The 19,228-nt window shown below is 37.0% G+C and overlaps 1 protein-coding gene across 1 annotated transcript in view; it reads right to left on the bottom strand.

Moving 5' to 3' along the window:
- Nucleotides 1-6,740: 6,740 nt before the first annotated feature.
- Nucleotides 6,741-19,228, bottom strand: part of MBD2 (methyl-CpG binding domain protein 2) — an 83,341-nt gene continuing 70,853 nt past the window's right edge. Inside the window, exons 7-8 of the mRNA XM_027868789.1 lie at nt 18,204-18,342; nt 6,741-7,223 (exon numbers count right to left, since the gene is read on the bottom strand). Of these exons, the coding sequence (XP_027724590.1) occupies nt 18,216-18,342 (127 nt within the window). The 3' untranslated portion in view covers nt 6,741-7,223; nt 18,204-18,215. The remainder of the gene's footprint in view (nt 7,224-18,203; nt 18,343-19,228) is intronic.

The following is a 19,228-nucleotide window of genomic DNA, read 5'->3' on the forward strand; positions in this document are numbered from 1 at the left end:
TCATTTTTCAGTTGTATCTGACTCTTTGTTTACCCATTTGGGGTTTTCTTGGCAAAGATACTGGACTGGTTTGCCATTTCCTTCTTCAGCTCTTTTCCCAAATGAGGAACTGAGGCATTAACAAGGATAAGTGACTTGCCCAGGGTCACACAGCTAGTGAGTGTCTGAAGCCAGATTTGAATTCAGGAAGATGAGTCTTCCTGACTTCAGGCCCAGTGCTCTATCTACTGAACCACCTAGCTTGCAGAGAAATAGTCATCATAATGGACACCTTTGATTTTACATCTTAGCTTAGAAAATAAGCTACACGTGACAGAAAATACAAGTTAAGTGCTAGAATATGTGGTGCTATGTGCTAAAGAGAAGGAGATTGAGGGGTGTGGGAGAAAATTTTTCATAGAACAAGTAGGTCTTGAAGCAAACAGAACTTGATAGAGAGAAGAGGTACTCGGACATACCAGCAGATGGTACCAGCATAAAAAAAGTCAAGGAAGTGAAAACAAACGTGTGGGAGCAAGCTGGAGGCAAGAGGCCTTCTCCCCAGGCTAAAGTTGGAGAGGCAAGAACAGCTTTTGAATGCCAAACTCAAAAATTTGGCATTGGTAAATAATGGAAAAGGCATTATAGATTTTCAACAGGAAATGACTTAAAGTGATATCTTTAAAAGATTCATCTAGTCATGGTATATAGAATGGACTAGAGAGTGGAGAGATCAAAGGAAGGTAACTAGGAAGCAAATGCAGTAATTCAGGGTTAAGGAGATGAAAGCCTAAAGGAGATCTGTGAGAGGTGGAAGAAAGGCTAAAACAGACTAATTAGGGAACAAAAATGACTAAGATTTTGAGCCTAGGGTCAGCTAGGTAGCACAGTGGATAGAGCTCCGGCCTTGGACTCAGGAGGACCTGAGTTCAAATCTGGCCTCAGACACATGACACTTACTAGCTGTGTGACCCTGGGCAAGTCACTTAACCCAGACTGTCTCATCAAAAAGGGAAAAAAAAAAGATTTTTAGCCTAGCTGATAAGACTAATTAAATGGTGGTATCATTGACAAATGCAGAAGATGAGAAGGGAAATGATTCAGTGAAGAATGGAAGTGGGGAAAAGGTAAATATGGTTTGGTTTTGGACATTTGAGGTGATGGCTGAACAACCACTTGGAGAACCAATCCAATTCAATATTTACTAGATGACTATTATTCACTGCTTACTATGTGACAGCTAGGTGGTACAGTGGATGGATCATTGGGCCTACAGTCAGAAAGACCTGAGTTCTATTACTGCCTCAGATACTACTGACTGTGTGACCCTGGGCAAGCCCACTTAACCTCTGCCTTAGTTTCCCCATATGTAAATTGGGATAATTAAAGTACCTATTTCCAGGGATGGGGATGAGATCAGGACCCCAAAAAGGAAAAGCCTTGGACTTTCCCATGTGGCCCAGGTCCCTGGAATTCACCATACAGAACCTGCCCCAATCTTCAAATTTGTTACCTGTGACCTAGCCCATGGTCTGTTACCTCCCAACTGCCTCCAGACACTTCCCACCCTTAATTCTATCTAGATTCCATTCTCCCTTGGCCTCATGGTCCAGGTCTCTGGCATTCTCTTGTTGCCTAACAAACAGTCACCTCTGACTACTTGGCCACTCCTAGATCCCTCCCACAGTCTTTCTGTATGTAAGCTCCATCTTGGCTGCCATTAAGGTGCTCAGATTCTTAAAATCTGGCCAATAGTGCAGACTTCTAGGAATCTTGCTCACCCCAATCAGTGTTCTAATAAACTTTGTCTTTGGCTGAAAGAAGGCTTGAGTCGAATTCATTCAGGCAGGACCCTCGTCTCTTGCTCTCACTATTTCAGGGTCCAGCACGCCTAGACCCCTAAACCTCAACACCAGGAATGTTGTTGAGGGTAAAATAAAGCACTATATAAATACTATTGTGTATATGGCACTCAGACATACTGGAGCTTCTCCTGAATATCTTCTGAAATACCCAAAAGCTACTTAGAGCCAAATTCTATCTTGGATTGCTATTTGCAGTGTCTTCCCTCACCTGTATTTCCTCTTGCTACACTACTGAATGTTAATGGCAAGAGTAATTTAAGGTCCCTACAAAAGTAAAGACTACTTGCTCTCATTTGAAAGGAACACAAAAGAGCCTTTAAAAAAGTGAAGATGATTTGCCTCCAGGATGAATCACCAGCCTTAAGGCTGGTAGTATTAAATTTAGTGAGTAATAATGAAAATAAAATGCACAATTTTCTTTTACTTTCTTAAAAATTATTACATATTTTTAGTATTTGGTGACTAATTCACCCATCCCCTACCTTGGAGAAATTTCTTTCAAATGAAAGAACTATCTCTGATTTAACAAGAATAGCATTTGAGATCCCTAATTTAAGAAACAATCAATCCTGGATGAACATATACCCTTTTTTTAGGAGGAAAGTGAACTATGGGAAATTCTTTTTAAGGAAGTTATCAATCAAAAAAAACTACATTCCAATAGCTTGGGTAATAGATAGAAGTCTGGCTTTACAGAAGACCTGGCTGCAAGTCTCCCACCTAACACCTATTGGCTATGTGAGGTCCTGAAAATCACTTCATTTCTCAAGGCCTCAAGCAACTCTAGAACTCTTAAACTGTGGAATGAATAATTGCTGATCTACACCAGTCAAGAAAACTTCCTTACTAGAAGTTCCCTTCACCAAAGAAATGATTTACAGAGAAAAACAAGAACTTTTTTTGTTTTCATTTCACTTTTATTTGCATTCTAATGTCATATTTACTCCCCTGCCATAAGCTTTTATTTCTTCTGGGATATCTTTTTCTTTTGAGCAACCTCCTCTTCAGGTTTAGGAACAATTTGTTCCTTTTCATTAAGTATCCTCTCAATATGGAAAGGAGAATTCATGTATGGGTCAATTCGACCACGAGCCCTGTAAGTATGTCGCCAAATTTGGGGAACCTTGTTAACTTGATATGCTCAATGACAAGAGAATCCACATCCAAACCCTTCAGTTCTGCGTTACTCTCTGCATTTTTAAGCATATGCAGCAAGAATTTAGCACTCTTTTTGGACCAACGACCTTGTGTCCAACCCCACTGCTTAGCCTGGGCACACTTGCCAACTCCACCACAGGAAGGGAACACATTGTTTCTTCAATGGGACATGTTCAAATACTTGATAGCTTTTCCGATATGCATGCCCTTGATAGCTTGGGCTGTTTCATAGGTGTTCTTGAAGTGGACCCAGAGATTTGAACCCCTTGACTTGCATGATTTTGTAGGGTTCTCTCATCCACCATTTTAAAAGATTACCTAGAACAGGTCAAGAGGAGAGGAAGAAAACAAGAACTTTTGCTAAGAATCACCCTTTACTGATGCAGATTGACACTGGCTCTTCAACTTATATTCTTAGGGAGTCACCTGGGCTATAGAAAGTTAAGAGACTTGCCAAGGGTTATGCAGTATTTCCAGGAAGTAAGACCTAAACCCAGGTTTTCTAGGTTCCAAAGTCACCTCTCTATCCACTACACCATACTATCTCTTGAGATGGCACTTAGAATGATACAATTTTAGAGATGGACAGGTCCTTGACCATGCAACTCAACCAACACCCTCCTTTAAATGGTGAGAAAACTGAAGCCCATAGTATTTACCACATTTTTCACATCCATCCCCTTTTCTCTACCCACACAGCCACTATCCTTGTTTAGACCCCCATGACCTCTCCTTTGGGCCATTGCAATAGCCTCCTAATTGGTCTCTCTGCCTCAATGAGTGAAGGAATGAAAAAATATTTTATTAATCACCTCACTGTGTGCCAAATACTGGGAACATAAATACAAAGGTGAAGACAGTTCCTGCCCTCAAGTACCTTATGGTATAAGGGAGAGACAACTCATTGTAGGGAAGTGGTAGCCAGGAAGGAACATTTTTGATTTGGGAAGTTACTGGGATGATGAGTCTAAAATGACATACCCTTTCCAGGAGCAATGACAGTATATCTGAATGATGGGAGAATGAAATAAAGACTGTGTTGGGGCCCCTGAAGAGAAAGGATTAGCTTTTTCCAAGTCAATCCATTTTCCATACAGTTGCCAAAGTGATTTTCTTGCAGTGTTAATCTTTATTGATACTCAATAAACTCTATTAGCTCCTTATTACCTCTAGGATCAAATATAAACTGGCATTTAAAAGCTCTTCACATCCTGGTTCCACTCTACCTTTCTAGCCTTATGCATTATTACTACCCTTCATAGACCCTAGGTTCTAGCAGACTGATCTGTTCTACATGTGTCTCATACAGGAGAAGATATACCACCATTGGCTATTCAGAACATAAATCTCAAGGTAATATTGCCTGAACAACATCTTGAAGTTGTACAAGATAAAAAAGCCCAGATGCCAAGTTCTGGCCTGGTAGCAAGGAAACAAAGAAAATATAATCACTCAGAGGTTTTTGAATCATCTGGTAAACCAAAGACACCTTGTTAGGCTTGAACACATCAAGCAACAAAGTCCAGTCAAGGCAAGACAAAAAAAATCAGTGTCTAGTCTATAATTGAGGTAACAAGCAGAATATGTTTGCTCTTACATGAAGGCCATTATTGACCTGAGCCAAGAGTCTCCAAGCCCAAACACAAGCACATCAGTTAAAAGATAGGTATAATCCTTATAAGACTTCTTAGGCTGCCAACCTCATGAAGCAAAGAGCTGGCAAAGTGACAAAAAAAACAGATGGCTAATCCATGGTTACAACTAACTAATATTTTATTCTGAAGAAGTTGCACCTGTCTCCACCACTTACATAAGGTAATCTTAGTAAAGACATGCCTCTATGCATATTTCAATGCACATTTTAACTGTTCATATGAATAAAAAGTTTCATCAGAAATGAAATACACTGCCCCTTACCTGCCCTGAAATAAATATCCTAAAGAGCTTGACTGTGCTGTCCACTCTATTGTAGATAGAAGAAACAGATTATGTGATGAGGGCTAAGTGATTTACTAGAGGAAAGGAGTCACTAAGTAAGCAGTAGTGTCAGAAATTAAAATAGAAACCAGTTCTCATGTTAAACATCTAAACATACTCCCTCGAAACTAAAGTCACAGTTATAAGAACAATTACAATTGCACAGATATTAAGGTGACATTATAGGGAAAATCATTGGGGTTAAGAGTTCCCATAAAACTTTGAAATCTTTCTAAATGCCCTCCCATTCCCATCAGTAACCCCTTTGAAATAGGCAGTGACAACTCTCTGTCTCCACTTCCCAAAAATAATTAAGCCTACCACACTGGAGCTTCCTTCATCTCCCTGTTCTATTTCTTTTGCAACTTTCAGGTGCCTGGATGGGCTGGGGAGGTGAAAGATTGTGTGGTGGCTGTATAAGAAATCCAAAAATAGAAGCAAAGGAAGAGAGATGACAAAGACCCTAGGTTTGGAGACTACTCTCAGGGGGCCACCAAGAAACTTGCTATTGACTCTTTAGGATGCCCATTCAATTCTTCACTAAATCTGGGATTTTGGGAGATGTGGGAAGGATAGATTAAGCCTAAGAAATAGAGTAAATCACTTATTCACAAGTGACTCGTTAAGAAAGTGTGAGTTAAACAGAGGTTAACTGCTCAGGATCCAATTTTCTTAGAATAGCTCAGCCCACTCTGAAATCCTATCAGGAAAGTAATAGACTGAGAATTAAGGCTGACAAAATCCAATATATTTCCAACTTCACTGCAGTACCTTCATTCATTGATAACATTTGCTTGCACTAATTCTGCAAATACTTGCTACAACTAATATATTTTGTAGCACTTGAATGATTGCAAAGGATTTTGCTACCATTATTATTCTTCCTAAGGTCTGTAGTATTAACTTTCATTAAAAAAAAAAAAAGTTAAAATTTAGGTACAGGATCTGCCCAGATCTGAACTCTAAGATATCAAACTAGAAGCAAAGACTGAGAATCCGGGATATCTCCTCCTCCATTCCCACCCCACCTTGTACTACATTCCCAATGTGATACTTACTACTTCCCAGATGCATTTCCCTTTTGCAAACCTGCCCATATCTCTTTTCTTACCACCAGGTGAATGTCAATGTGTTTTAGTCTGTAAATAATTCAATAAAGCTATTCCAATTTTAGTAATGAATCATGATAGAGCTATTACTATTTTAATCACTACCCAAATCTAAAGTATAACTGCTCAAAATTATGTTTGTGAAATTCAGCAAATAAATGTTTGTACTTTGGAGGTGAAACACTGATTGGGAAAGTATCAAAATCTGATTCATTATGAAACTCTGCCCAGAGAGTGCTTCTCACTGTAACAGATGTAGTTATACCTATATAATTTAGTCTGATAGGGAACATGAGACACTCCAAACTATTTTTGGACGAAACTAGAGAATATCATTGACAGCTAGAGGGCATTTATATATCTGATTACCATGTACATAACCAAATAATGATGGAATGAATAGTTTTTCTTTAAAGAGAGAGAAACACTTGCTACAAGTAAAGAAAAACAAGAAACATAGGGGCGACCAAAGTATACACACTGACAAAAGTAGCTCACCTTTCCCTAATAACCTGAGGAATTGCCTGAGGTGGTAACAGTAAATACACTTTCCATCACCTCCCCTCCAAATCTAATGCCAATGGTTGAAGCTAAGTCTAATTTTGAAATTCTAAAAGTAGTCATTTATAATGATTCTCTAAAATAGAAAGGATTCCAGTCTGTGAATATAATCATTTATTTGTCTTTACAGTGATGATGGAAGAATGTACAGGCGTCTTCTTTCAATAGAAGTATAAAAATCTATTTATATACATTGAAGTCACAATAATCTTTAATTGGGTAATTTTTTCAGTTCTCCTGATCCATCCATACTAAAACTGTAGGGGAAGCAAGTATTTCATACAAATACAATATTTCCAGCAGATTGCAACCTGGTATAAAAAAGCTTGGCTTCATTTTAAGGGTGCTGCTTGATATTTAAAAAGGCTACTTTTTAAGTCCTAGGACTCAAAATAAAGATCAATTTTTTAATAATAGATATATACATCAAAATATGTCTAAAAATGCATTGGTTAACGCTATTAAAAAGCTATATAAGTGCAGGGGTCCATTTCTTCTTATAAGCAAAACCCAGTGGAAACATTTGTGTTCAACTTCTAGGAATTTGCTTTTGGGGAAAGTCCGTTGAAAGTACCTGTAGAAAAACAACAAAAAAAATTAGTCAATTGTTTTTCAAGTGAGAGCTCCATTTGACTGCAAACTGTTCTGACAAATCTGAAACGCTTCTTTTAAGGTCACATAGTTAAAAAGTTACACAGTTAAGAAATTCTTTTTTTTTTAGGCAACTGGGGTTAAGTGACTTGCTCAGGGTCACACAGCTAGTAAGTGGCAAGTGTTTGGTCTGAGGCTGGAGTGGTAAGTGTTTGGTCTGAGGCTTGATTTGAACTCAGGTCCTCCTGACTTCAGGGCCAGTGCTCTATCCACTGCGCCACCTAGCTGCTCCAAAATGTAGGTTAATTTATTTTATTTATTGGCAATTGGGGTTAAGTGATTTGCCCAGGGTCACATCGCTAGTGAGTGTCAAGTGTTTGGTCTGAGGTCAGATTTGAACTCAGGTCCTCCTGACTTCAGGGCTGGTGCTCTATTCACTGCACCACCTAGCTGCCCCCAAGAAATTTTTATCTATATACTGCAAAGTACCCAAATGTAATTCCTCACATTTTCTCCTAGTAGATTCTATCTTTATGAGAAATCTTATTTGGAAAGATGACATATAGATACATGCATACATACATACATATCAGTCACATTGGACTCTTTATGACCCCTGGACCACAGCTGTCCATGGGGTTTTCTTGGCAAAGATACTGGAGTAGTTTGCCATTTCCTTCTCGAGTGGATCCAATGGATCCTTTTGTCAGGCGGAGGTTAAGTGACTTGCACAGGGTCACACAGTTAGAAAGTGTCTAAGACTAAATTTGAGCTCCAGTCTTCCTGACTCCAGGCCCAATGCTCTATCTACTGAGTCATAAGCTGCCTCACACATACGTATACATATGTATTTACTTATTCACAATTCTTTTCTTTGTAACTACAGAATCACAAAATTTAATAGTTGAAAGGGACCATCCAAACTGGACTAGAAAAGAATACAAGTAGTTATTCAGCCTCTGACTTGAAACTTTCCAGGCAGCCCACTCTCCCTTTAGACCTATCTGAATACAATGTTCCAGATGAGGCACCATAAGAACAGACTACAGTGGGCTATCCTGTCCCAGTTCCAAGAAACTTCACCTCTTTTGATGTGGCCCAAGATTATGTTAGCTTTTTTTGGCTGCTAAATTAATTCATTTGAATTTGTAATTCACTAAAATCCCCAAATCTTTTTCACAACAACTGTTATCTAACCATGCCTCCTCCATTTTGTAGTTGTGAAAGTAATTTTTTGGGGGCACCCAAATGTAAGACTTTATATTTATCTCCATTGAACTTCATCTTGTTAAATTCCACCTAAATCTGGATTAGATCTAGAACAAAGTTCTTAACCTTTTTTTTCTGACATGGACACCTTTGCCAGTCTAGTAAAGCCTATGACCCCTTTTCAGGATAATGCTTTGTATATTTTAAAGTATAAATGAAGGAAATGCTAAATTTCAGTTAAAGATTAATGGAAGGTGTTTTTTGCCCCCATCCAAGTTCACAGACCCTCTGAATCTATCCACAGACCCCCTGGAAGCCACAGTAAGAACCCTTGCTCTAGATTCTCATCTATTTAACCAGCCCTAATGTCTCTCCTAACTTTGGGTCTCATATTAACAAACTATTGGATATCACAAAGTGGATGTTCCATATCTCAAATTCAACATGTCCAAAACAGAACTTTACCTCCAAACCCTCCCCTATTTGGAACTTCCTTATAACTACTAAGGGTACCAATATCCTCCCAGTTACCCAACTTGCAACCTGAGTATCATCTTGAACTTCTCACAAGCATTTATTCCACATGGCTTATCTGTTGCCTTGTCTTGTTTCTACCTTCACAAGGTATCTCTTATACATCTCCTTCTCTCCCCTCATACAACCAGCCTGGTTCAGGCCCTATCATCTCACTCCTAGACTTCTAGTTGATCTCCATGTCTCAAGTCTCTCTGTACTCTAGTCCATCCTCCACTCAGGTGCCAAAGTGATATTCATTTTTTTTTTTTTTTGGTGAGGCAATTGGGGTTAAGTGACTTGCCCAGAGTCACACAGCTAGTAAGTGTTATATGTCTAAGGTCACATTTGAACTCAGATCTTCCTGACTCCAGGGTCAGTGCTCTATGCACTGCCCCACCTAGCTGCCCCTCAAAGTGATGTTCTTCAAGTGCAGGTCTAACCATGTCATCCTCCTTCAAAAATTCTGGTGGGTCCCTATTACCTCTAGGCTAAAATATAAAATACTCTGGCTTTTACAACCTAACCCCTTTCTGGTTTTTCAGTCTTCTTACACTTTCTTACACTTGCCAAGTATTCTACACCGGTGCTTCTTAAACTTAGACCCCAAAATCTGGCAACAATAAAAGGTTTCTGAACATGACCAAAAATTAATTAAAAATCAAATGCGTAATGAATCAGAGGTGTTTCTGGCAGCTCTTGCCCATGTTGTATTGTGCAACTTCACTGCAGCCTTGGTTCTGAACACAAAGCATGCGAAGTTTGCACTATGCATGCCCTCTTATGCATCACCAACAAACATTGACAAAAAGAAAGGGGGTGGCAAGTGGAAAAAATGTAAGAAGTCCTGCTCTACACAAGCCAGTGACGTTGGTCTTCTTGTTATTCCCTACACATGACATTCAATCTACCAATTCTGTAGCTTTTTTTTTTGAGGCAATCACAGTTACGGGACTTGTCCAGGATTACCAGGCTAATAAGTGTCTGAGGCCAGATTTGAACTCGGGTCTTTCTGACTTAAGGGTCAGTGCTCTAATCCATTCTACCACCTAGTAGCCCATCTGAATCTTTTCAGTAGCTGTCCCCCTTGCCCAGAATATTCTCCTTTCTCATCTCTGTGTTCTGGTTTCCCCAGATTCCTTCAAGACCAAGCTCAAATCTCAGCTTCTACAAGCAGCCTTTCTTGGACTCTTCCACCCCTGGCACTGTTTGTTCCTTTTCCTTTGAGATTCCCCTCCATTTTACACTATATCTATCATGGACAGTTGTTTGCATGTTGTCTCTATTAGAATGTGAGCTCCCTGAAGTAAGAGACCATGCTTTTGCCTTTCAGTAGTTTGTACAATACCTGGCACATAGTTAACTGCTTAATAAATACTTTCTGACTAAGCACCAAGTAATAGACTATCAAGACTTTTTTGGATACCCAACTGTAATTTATTCTGTTAGCTATCCCAGCTCAGTGCAATTTGAAAATTGATAAGCATACCATTTATGTCGATAAAAATATTCAATAATATAAAGCCATGGTGAGATCCCTGAGGTACTCTATTGAGAATCCTTTCCACAATGAAATTGAACCATAAACCACTACGTTGAGTCTGGTTATCCAGTTCTGAATCCATCTAAATTTCATTCTCATACATCTCATATTATCTATCTTCTCCACAATAATAGTATGAGATAATTTGTCAATAGCTTTGCCAAAATAATGTCAAAACCTATCCAGTTAAAATTAAAAGGGAAACAATTGGAGAAAAAAAATCTTTGCAGTAAATTTCGCTGATAAAGGTATCATATCCAAGATATATCAGAAACTGATTCATATAAGAACAAGAGTCATTCCCCAAAAGATAAATGGTCAAAAGAGATGGACAAGTCATTTTATTTTTTTCCCCTGGTTTTATTTTATAATTATCTTGTTAAAAATTTTGACATTTATATTCCCTCCCTCCTAGCTCCACCCCTCCAATTTAAAGAACAAAACCCTTGCAACAAATATACATAGTCAACCAAAAAAAATTTCCTTATTAGCCATGTCCAAAAATATATAACTTGGTCTGCATTTTGAATCCATCACTTCTCTGTCAGGAGATAGGTAATAATGCTTGGTACTCTGAAAGCATGGTTGATAACTGTATTGATAAAAGTTTTCAAGTTTTTCAAATTTCTCTTTATATTTTTGTTATTGTATAAATTGTCCTAATTCTGCTTATTGCACCTTACATCAGTTCATACAAATCTTCCAAGGTTCTCTGAAACAATCTTTTTCATTCTTTCTTATGGTTCAAAAATATACCATTATATTCACAGGACACAATTTGTTTAACCATTCACCAATTTATAAGCACCATCTTACTTTCTAGTCCTTTGACTATGTATATTTGTTTGTTTTAATTCACTTTTATTTGGGGGGGTTCCAAACTCTCTTCACAACTCTCCCATCCATTGAGAAGGCAAGAATTACGATACCCATTATGCATACAAATCATGCAAAACATATTTCCGTATTAAAGTCTTGGAGAGTGTGCACATTTGTTACAAAAGTTTTATTTTTGTCAATTGGGGGAGAGAGTGGGTAGGAGGGAAAATAAGTGCTTGTTAATTGTAAACATTAAATTAAAAATGTCAGCCTCCTGGATATGTTAGTTAATTTTTCTGAACTACTTTTATTTCCTTTTTAAATTCTTTATTATAAAGTTTGCTTACTGGGAGGCATTAAAGGGAAAGAATACATTAGGAAATGGAAGTGATACAAAACTAAAAAAAATGTTAATAAAAAAAATCTTTAAAGCTTTGCTAAAAGCTAGGTAAACTATAGCTACAAGATTCCTCTTATCTACTAGTTAACATATATAGAAAAAAAGATAGAACCTTTGTTTGATGTGGATGAAACAATGATAACTAACAACAGAGAATGCATTACTGCTTAGTTCTTATTTTGCTTCTTTACTCTGCCAAGAAGAATTACCTTTTTACTGGAAATGACAGAACAAAAATGATGAAAAGGACTGAGATAAGTAAGGAGATAATAAGAGAGCACCTAGCCACTCTTAATGAATCCAAGTCATCTAGCTCAGATGAACTGCATCCTCACACACTGAAAGAACTGGAAGCTGTGCTTGCTGAGTCATTGTCAGAGACATGTGAAAAACTACAGAAAATATGGCAGGTCCCACAAAACTGGGAAACAGCAAATGTTTTAATTTTTTTAAGACAAGAGATTTTAACAGCGATTTTGACTTTGATTCCTAGGAAAATTAAAGAATGTATCATTAAAGAGAAGGTTGGCCGTCCAGAAAGGGAAATGATGATTACACAGGAGTATGGCTTCATCAATAATAAGCATTTATTAACGAGAGATAATATGGTGTAGCAAAAAGACTGTTAAACAGAAAGTCAGGAGAACCATGTTTGTCTCTACTTTACTGCTTATTAGCTACAAAAGCGTAGGTAAATCAGTTGATCACACAAGGTCTCAGTTTTCTGATCTTTGACAAGAGGCTAACACCTGTTTTATCTATTCCACAGGTAGGAACATATGTGAAAGCTGTCTGAAAACAGCAAAGTGTTAAATAAGTATAAAGTATATTAATTAAACATCTACAGGCATACCCTGCGTAAGACTACTCCAATCTATGTTACTTTTTATCATTATAATCACCCGCTACTATAAATTCATTTGGCTGATTATCCATTTATGAAATAATTGCTGACAGATTCCTGCAACATCATTTCATCCACTACTGAGTTGTTTGGGGGTTTGCTTGGGGTTTTTTGGCTCAATTAACATGAAGTGGGATGTGCTTGTTGTCATTTTGTACATGGCTACCTATACTAAGCAATTTAAATAAATATAGCAGTTATCAATAAAAGAAATTACTAAATCTTTTATGACCCACAAACTTATTGACACATCATGAAGGAGATGTGTCAAGAAAGCTATAAAGAAGATGTAATAACTCAACTTTCAAACTATTTAAAATATAACCTGAGGAGAGAAACCTATAATACCAATCAGTTATCTGGAATTCACCACAATTCTCTTAATTATTCAACATTGCTGTGGCACATTCCTGGAAAACATGGGGCATTCCCCATGTGATAGCTAAACCACTTGGTTTTTTGTCAGAAGACATCTAGATTGGAACAAGATAGGAAAGACAGGGAGGGATTCCAGGGACACTAATAGTGGGCTCTTTTAGGAGGGGAGTCAAAGGTAGAGACTGAAATGAGTTACCTGGACACATCTCATCAGCTCCCATGAATTTAATTACTATCTCTATGCTGATGATTTGCAAACCTACCTAACCTGCACCAACCTCTTAGCTGACTTCCAATCTCACATTTCCAATTGTATTTCAGATATCTCGAACTGGAGTATACATGGTCAAAACAGTAGACTTGTCTAAAATTAAACATGTCCAAAAATTGTTCAATGAGAAAAGGAGACATTAGGAGAGAGAAATAATAAAGGCTTGTAAAAAAATTTTGCTTAAATGAATGGATGTGTCAATGTCATTTTCTGAAATATATGCAAGGGTGTCTCTCAAATACAGCAGCTCCTGGCAGAGGCATGATTAACATTAATTCTTCTGAAGCATCTGAGCCTGCTTTCAAATAATTCTGGCTATCAGATACCATGGTCTAAACCTACATATATTTGAAATAGAACAAAAATGCAAACTATTCTCAATCCCCTTACTTATTGGGAAATTGGATATCTCCTTTTCAAGCCCTACAGGTAGTCTATAGGTTAAGATACAAAAGTTGAACAAACTTGCTTAAATACACTGAGATATTCTTTTAACTTTTTGTCTGGAAATTTTTAATTAAGTCTTGAAAACCCTAGATTAATTGGTACCTAACTAAGAGGGATACTCAATTAAATGGTATTTTTCTAGTGTCCAAGCCAGGGAAAATCACCTCAGAAAAGTCCCAAAAGTTCAAGTGGGCATCACAGTTTGATGTTAGGATTTTGACAGGGATTTCCATTTGGGATATTTTTGTCTTGGTTAAATCTTAACGAATCTAGATCCTCCATTCTGTGCTCTTCAGAAAAGAGGAACAAAATTTCGGAAGTCACCATGAAAGACTTTTAAGTGTGTTAACCACAGCAATCCTTATTGATTTCCTATGTCCTTTTCAAGATTATATTCCCTGAGAGCAAACGGTATGTCATAATTCACCTTTCTGAACTCTGAAAAGAATAGGCATTTAATAAAGATCCTTGGATTCAATTTAATAAGCAATAATTTCATATAAACAGAGTAGAGGAACAAATTTCAGAAAACTAAGTGTATCACTTTGGAGAACTAATTTCATTTCTCTGGGCCTTATCTTTCTCATTTGTAATATGAGAGGGTTGGACAAGATGATCATTAAGGTCAATTTTTATTTTTAAAACCTTCCTCTCAGAACAATTCTAATGAGAATTGGACAAGATGGAGGACTAAACACATACTTTAATCATCATAACCTCTCCAAAATAGTAATTATGAGCAAGATAAAGCAATTTCAGCTTTCTCCATGTTCTAAGACACCAAGAACTCCAATGTGGTTAAACCCTGAAGAACTAACAGCAGAGAAGGATAATCCCTAACCCCTAAAACACTCACTCAGCACCCTTTCCCCCACTGTCCACAGTGTTCTGGTAAGACTGAACAAGCCAACTCACAGGTTTGCAAAAGAAGCCAACTCTGCTTTTCCTCTTACCCCACTTCCCAGTGCCTCAGAAAAAGGCACAGAAGCTAGCTATGACTGGGACTGCGGCATGGCAGTGCTCTGTTCTCCAACAGCACTCAGCCAGAGAATTGAGAAACAGAGGTTTGCAGGCAGGTGTGGCCCATAATGCACTTCACTAAGCCTGACACATAAGAGTCCTGGTATATGGCTGTGACCAGTTCTGTACCCCTAGAAGTCACTTGGGGCAGAGACCAACTCTGGTGAAATGTGAATTGCCTAGACTGGGGGGAAGCTGAGATGGCTTTGCAGTATAGTCCCTAGGAAAACTATTGTCAAATGGAGAAAGCATAAGAAAGTGAACAAAAGGGGAATATAAGGGAAAAAATACTGAAATTATCAAAGAGCTCAGGAGAAATGAAACTCAAAGATTAAGCACAAATAAGCACATAAACAGGTATATTAGTAACAGGGAATTTGGCTTAGGTCAGCTAAACAAATCCAAACAAAGGAAAATGAATCAATACCCAATTAATCAAATAGCATTTATTAAACACCTGCTATGTGTCAGTCACTGTGCTCAGTACTGAGGATACAAAGAAAGACAAAAAAAAAATTCCTGCTCTCTTTTGTGGTGGCAAAGAACTGGAAATTGAGGGGATGCCCATCAATTGGGAAATGGCTGAACAAGTTGTGGTATATGAATGTAATGGAATACTATTGTGCTATAAGAAATGATGAACAGGTAGACTTCAGAAAAACCTGGAAAGACTTACATGAACTGATGCTGAGTGAAATGAGCAGAACCAGGAGAACATTGTACACAGTTACAGCCACATTGTGAGATGACTGACTTTGATAGATTCGGCTCTTCTCAGCAATGCAAGGATCTAGGACAACTCCAAAAGACTCATGATGGAAAATGCTATCCACATCCAGAAAAAGAACCATAGAGTCTGAATGCAGATGGAAGCATACTACTTGCTCTCCTTTTCTTTTGTTGTTTTGTTTTATTTCTTCTTTCTTGTGGTTCCTCCCATTAGTTCTAATTCTTCTATACATCATGACTAATGTGAAAATACACTTAATATGAATGTATAAGTAAAGCTTATATGAGATTATATGCCATCTTGGGGAGGGGGGAGGAAAGGAAGGGGAAGAAAATTTAAAACTCAGAATCTTATAGAAGTGAATGTTGAAAACTAAAAATAAATAAATTATTTTAAAAAAGAAAGAAAAAATTTAATTCCTGCTCTCAAGGAGCTCACAGTCTAATGGGGAAGACAACATAAAAAAGAAAAATTAAAAAAGGATAAATTGGGGATAGTCTCAAAAAGAAGACAGTAAGATTAAGGAGGACTGAGAAAGGTTTTTTTTGCAAAAAAGGTGGGACTTTACTAAGACATGAAGGAAACTAACGAAGCCAAGAAGCAGATATGAGGAGGGAGAGCATTCTGGACATAGGAGAAATGCTAAGCATTAGAGATGGATTATTTGGAGGAAGAACAAGGAGGCCAAGAGATATTCATGAATAATTTAAGAGAGAAACAAGAATTGCAAAACTAAAATTTATGGCAGGCACAGCAGAAATAATTGGCAGAATAAAAAAAACTTGAAACCACAGTGGCAAACCTCACCAAAGAGAAAAATATAAAACAACTAATTGGGGATGTAAACAGAGAAATGAAAGACAAATCTTGAAGAAAAGCAAAAAAAAGTAACATTAAAAGAAAATGTAATCTCTGAGACAAGCAAAATATATTGATGTCAAAGGCAGGATAAGTGGAAACAACTTAAGGATTATGGGTCTCCCAAAAGAATAAGACAAGTCAAAAAAAAAAACCTGAATATCATAACATAAGAAATAATATAAGAAAACTGCCCGGAACTTCTGAACATGGACGGAAAAAAGTTCCAATAAAAGAATCAATCCACAGATTCAGGAAAAAAAAATCATACACTTAAAATTCCAAGACACATACTAGTTAAATGTAATAATTCTAATGATTAACAAAAAAATCTGCAACCAAGTGATCAGGAGAAAGACTTTAAAGATAAAGGAAAGGAAATTTAAATAATACAAGAATACCACTGAGCCTCATGCAAATTATGTAAGACAAAGAGGGAACACTTCATTTCCATGTAGTTTCAAACACTTTTTTTTTTGTTTTTGTTGTTTTGGTGAGGGGAAGGGTTGGATTGAGGCAATAGTCCTAATCAGACATAATGGATCTAACATTTTTATAAAGTGCTTTTAAAAATTATGGTGATATAAGCACAGTTTTAATTTTCCACTAAAAATAACCTTCCAGATCTAGAAGTAGAAATACTTCTTTTTCTATATTTCATAGTGAAACATTTTGACCCTCTAAGTTTTTAGAAATTCCAACTAAAGGCTATTTTCACCATGTTACTTTTGCACAATTACATACAAAAAAAAAAAGAATTTTAACAGAATAATTCAGTTGACTACAATTCCCAGCTCCTTGACCATGAATTTTAATTGAAGGGTATTCATAACAGGGATCTTTATCTACTCAACTAAGTAACTGGATGATTAAAAGAGATTTCTTTCACTAATATCAGAGTTGTACATAACAAAAGAAAAAAAGTCCTATCAGTTTTCTGAAATACCAGAATGCCAGTTAAAAGAAATAATTATCATGGAGTCACAGATTCTAAGAGCTAGTAGGGACTTCGGAAGATAAAAATCTTTTGTCGTCGTTCAGTTGTTTCAGTCATGTCTGACTCTGTGATCCCGTATAAGGTTTTCTTGGCAAAGAAAGTGATTTGCCATTTCCTTCTCCAGCTCATTTTATAGATGACAAAACTAAGGCAAACAGGGTTAAGTGACTTGGTCGGGAACACACAGCTGGTGAGTGTCTGTGGTCATATTCAAACTTACAAAGATGAGTCTTCTTGACTCCAGACAAGGCACTATATTCACTGTGCCACCTAGCTCCTTACATAGTCAATAATACCTATTATCCTCAAGTGGTCATCCTGCCTCTGCTAAAATAGCTTCAATAAGGGGAACTCACTATTTCACAAGGCAGCCCATCTACTTTATGTAGGTGTTAAGATTTTATTTCCTAATAACTAACAGTTAACTCAACTTTACTGATTATTTATAGAAAAATGCTTTATTCATCTGATGTCCCCTATTCCTAGAATGTATTCTTTAAAGCTAAGTTCAAATGCTATCTCCTCCATGATACATTTCTGACCTTTCTACCTAGTGATACTTTCCCCTCCTTACACCCCTGGAAATAATCTATATATATTTTGCATATACTTCCATGTGTATGTGTCTACCCAAATAAAAAATAAACTCTCTGAGGTCAGAGCCTACTTTACTTTATATCCAGCACCTGGAAGTATCCTGTGCACTAGTAGGTGCTTAATAAATGCTTGTTAATCAATTTATTCATTCAAAGAACAGTCTCTTTCATATGGTGACATAAGTTAATGATCTTAGAAATTCATAGCTTTTTGAAAATGTTCATTTCTGTGCAACTAATACAAGATTGCAGTCTTACTAGCTCTACTTTTTATTTACCTGATCATATTCTTATGCTTCATCTCCACTGTCCATTTCAATATCCATCTCTTCTGTATCGGCAGCTCGTGACAAGATGTCTGCCATCAGTGCCTCTTCCAATTTCTTACGCACTTGTTGTACTCGTTCTTCCTGTTTTCTGTTTTTAAAAAATGAGAAAATATTGAAGACTCTCACAAGAAAATCAAAAGACCATTCTTATACTTTTACCACAACTTCAGAAAGTTCTAAGTTTTAAATTCTTCACAAAGAAACAGTATGCTTGTTTTGTTTTGTTTTTCTTTTGAAGAGCCTCTGGTTACTTAATCAGATTGATAATGTGACGAATCTGTGAACTCAACATGGACTCTACCGGTACAGACCTCAATTCATTTCTATCTTCTTATCCTATACAATTCTTGTCTGGTCTTAAAAAATTAAAGAATATGTGATTTCATACAGTGGAAAACATACCCACAAATAGCCCCTTGATGACTTAGAATATGGTTTTCAAGATTTGTTGTGACCTAAAAATTTTAAGACCATATGGACAACCTGGCCATGAGCCAATCCAATTTTGATAGGCAGGTCTTCAGACAACAAACAAACAGTTTACCACCGGGACCACACTCTTAATCTAAGCCTTTCCATTCTCATAGAACTTGTCAGAATTCAACTTCTGCTGACAAAACTTTCAAAATACTCCATGCCATATCAGGCACGTTCTTCCACTAGAATAGACCACAAACTACCCAGGCCTTTTCTTTCTGTATGATTCTTGCTCATGCTTTCCAAACATTTTTCATAAAGGATTAACCCAATGAACTGAAAGCCTTTCATTGGTACTTTTTAATATTTTGTGGATATCATGAAGCTACACAAAACTAGATCAATGAAAACAAGACCTTTAAGTTTATATCTAGATAATAATTCAATGACAAAAGTTCTCATGTGTAATATGCCCTCAAATCCCAAATACTACACTAAACAATGTCTTAAGGTTAATAAACATCTTAAGTAAAATTCATACTTTGACATTACTTAGT

The sequence above is a fragment of the Vombatus ursinus genome, unplaced genomic scaffold, assembly GCF_900497805.2.
Source record: "Vombatus ursinus unplaced genomic scaffold, bare-nosed wombat genome assembly UNPS02014791.1, whole genome shotgun sequence".
Taxonomy (NCBI): Eukaryota; Metazoa; Chordata; class Mammalia; order Diprotodontia; family Vombatidae; genus Vombatus; species Vombatus ursinus.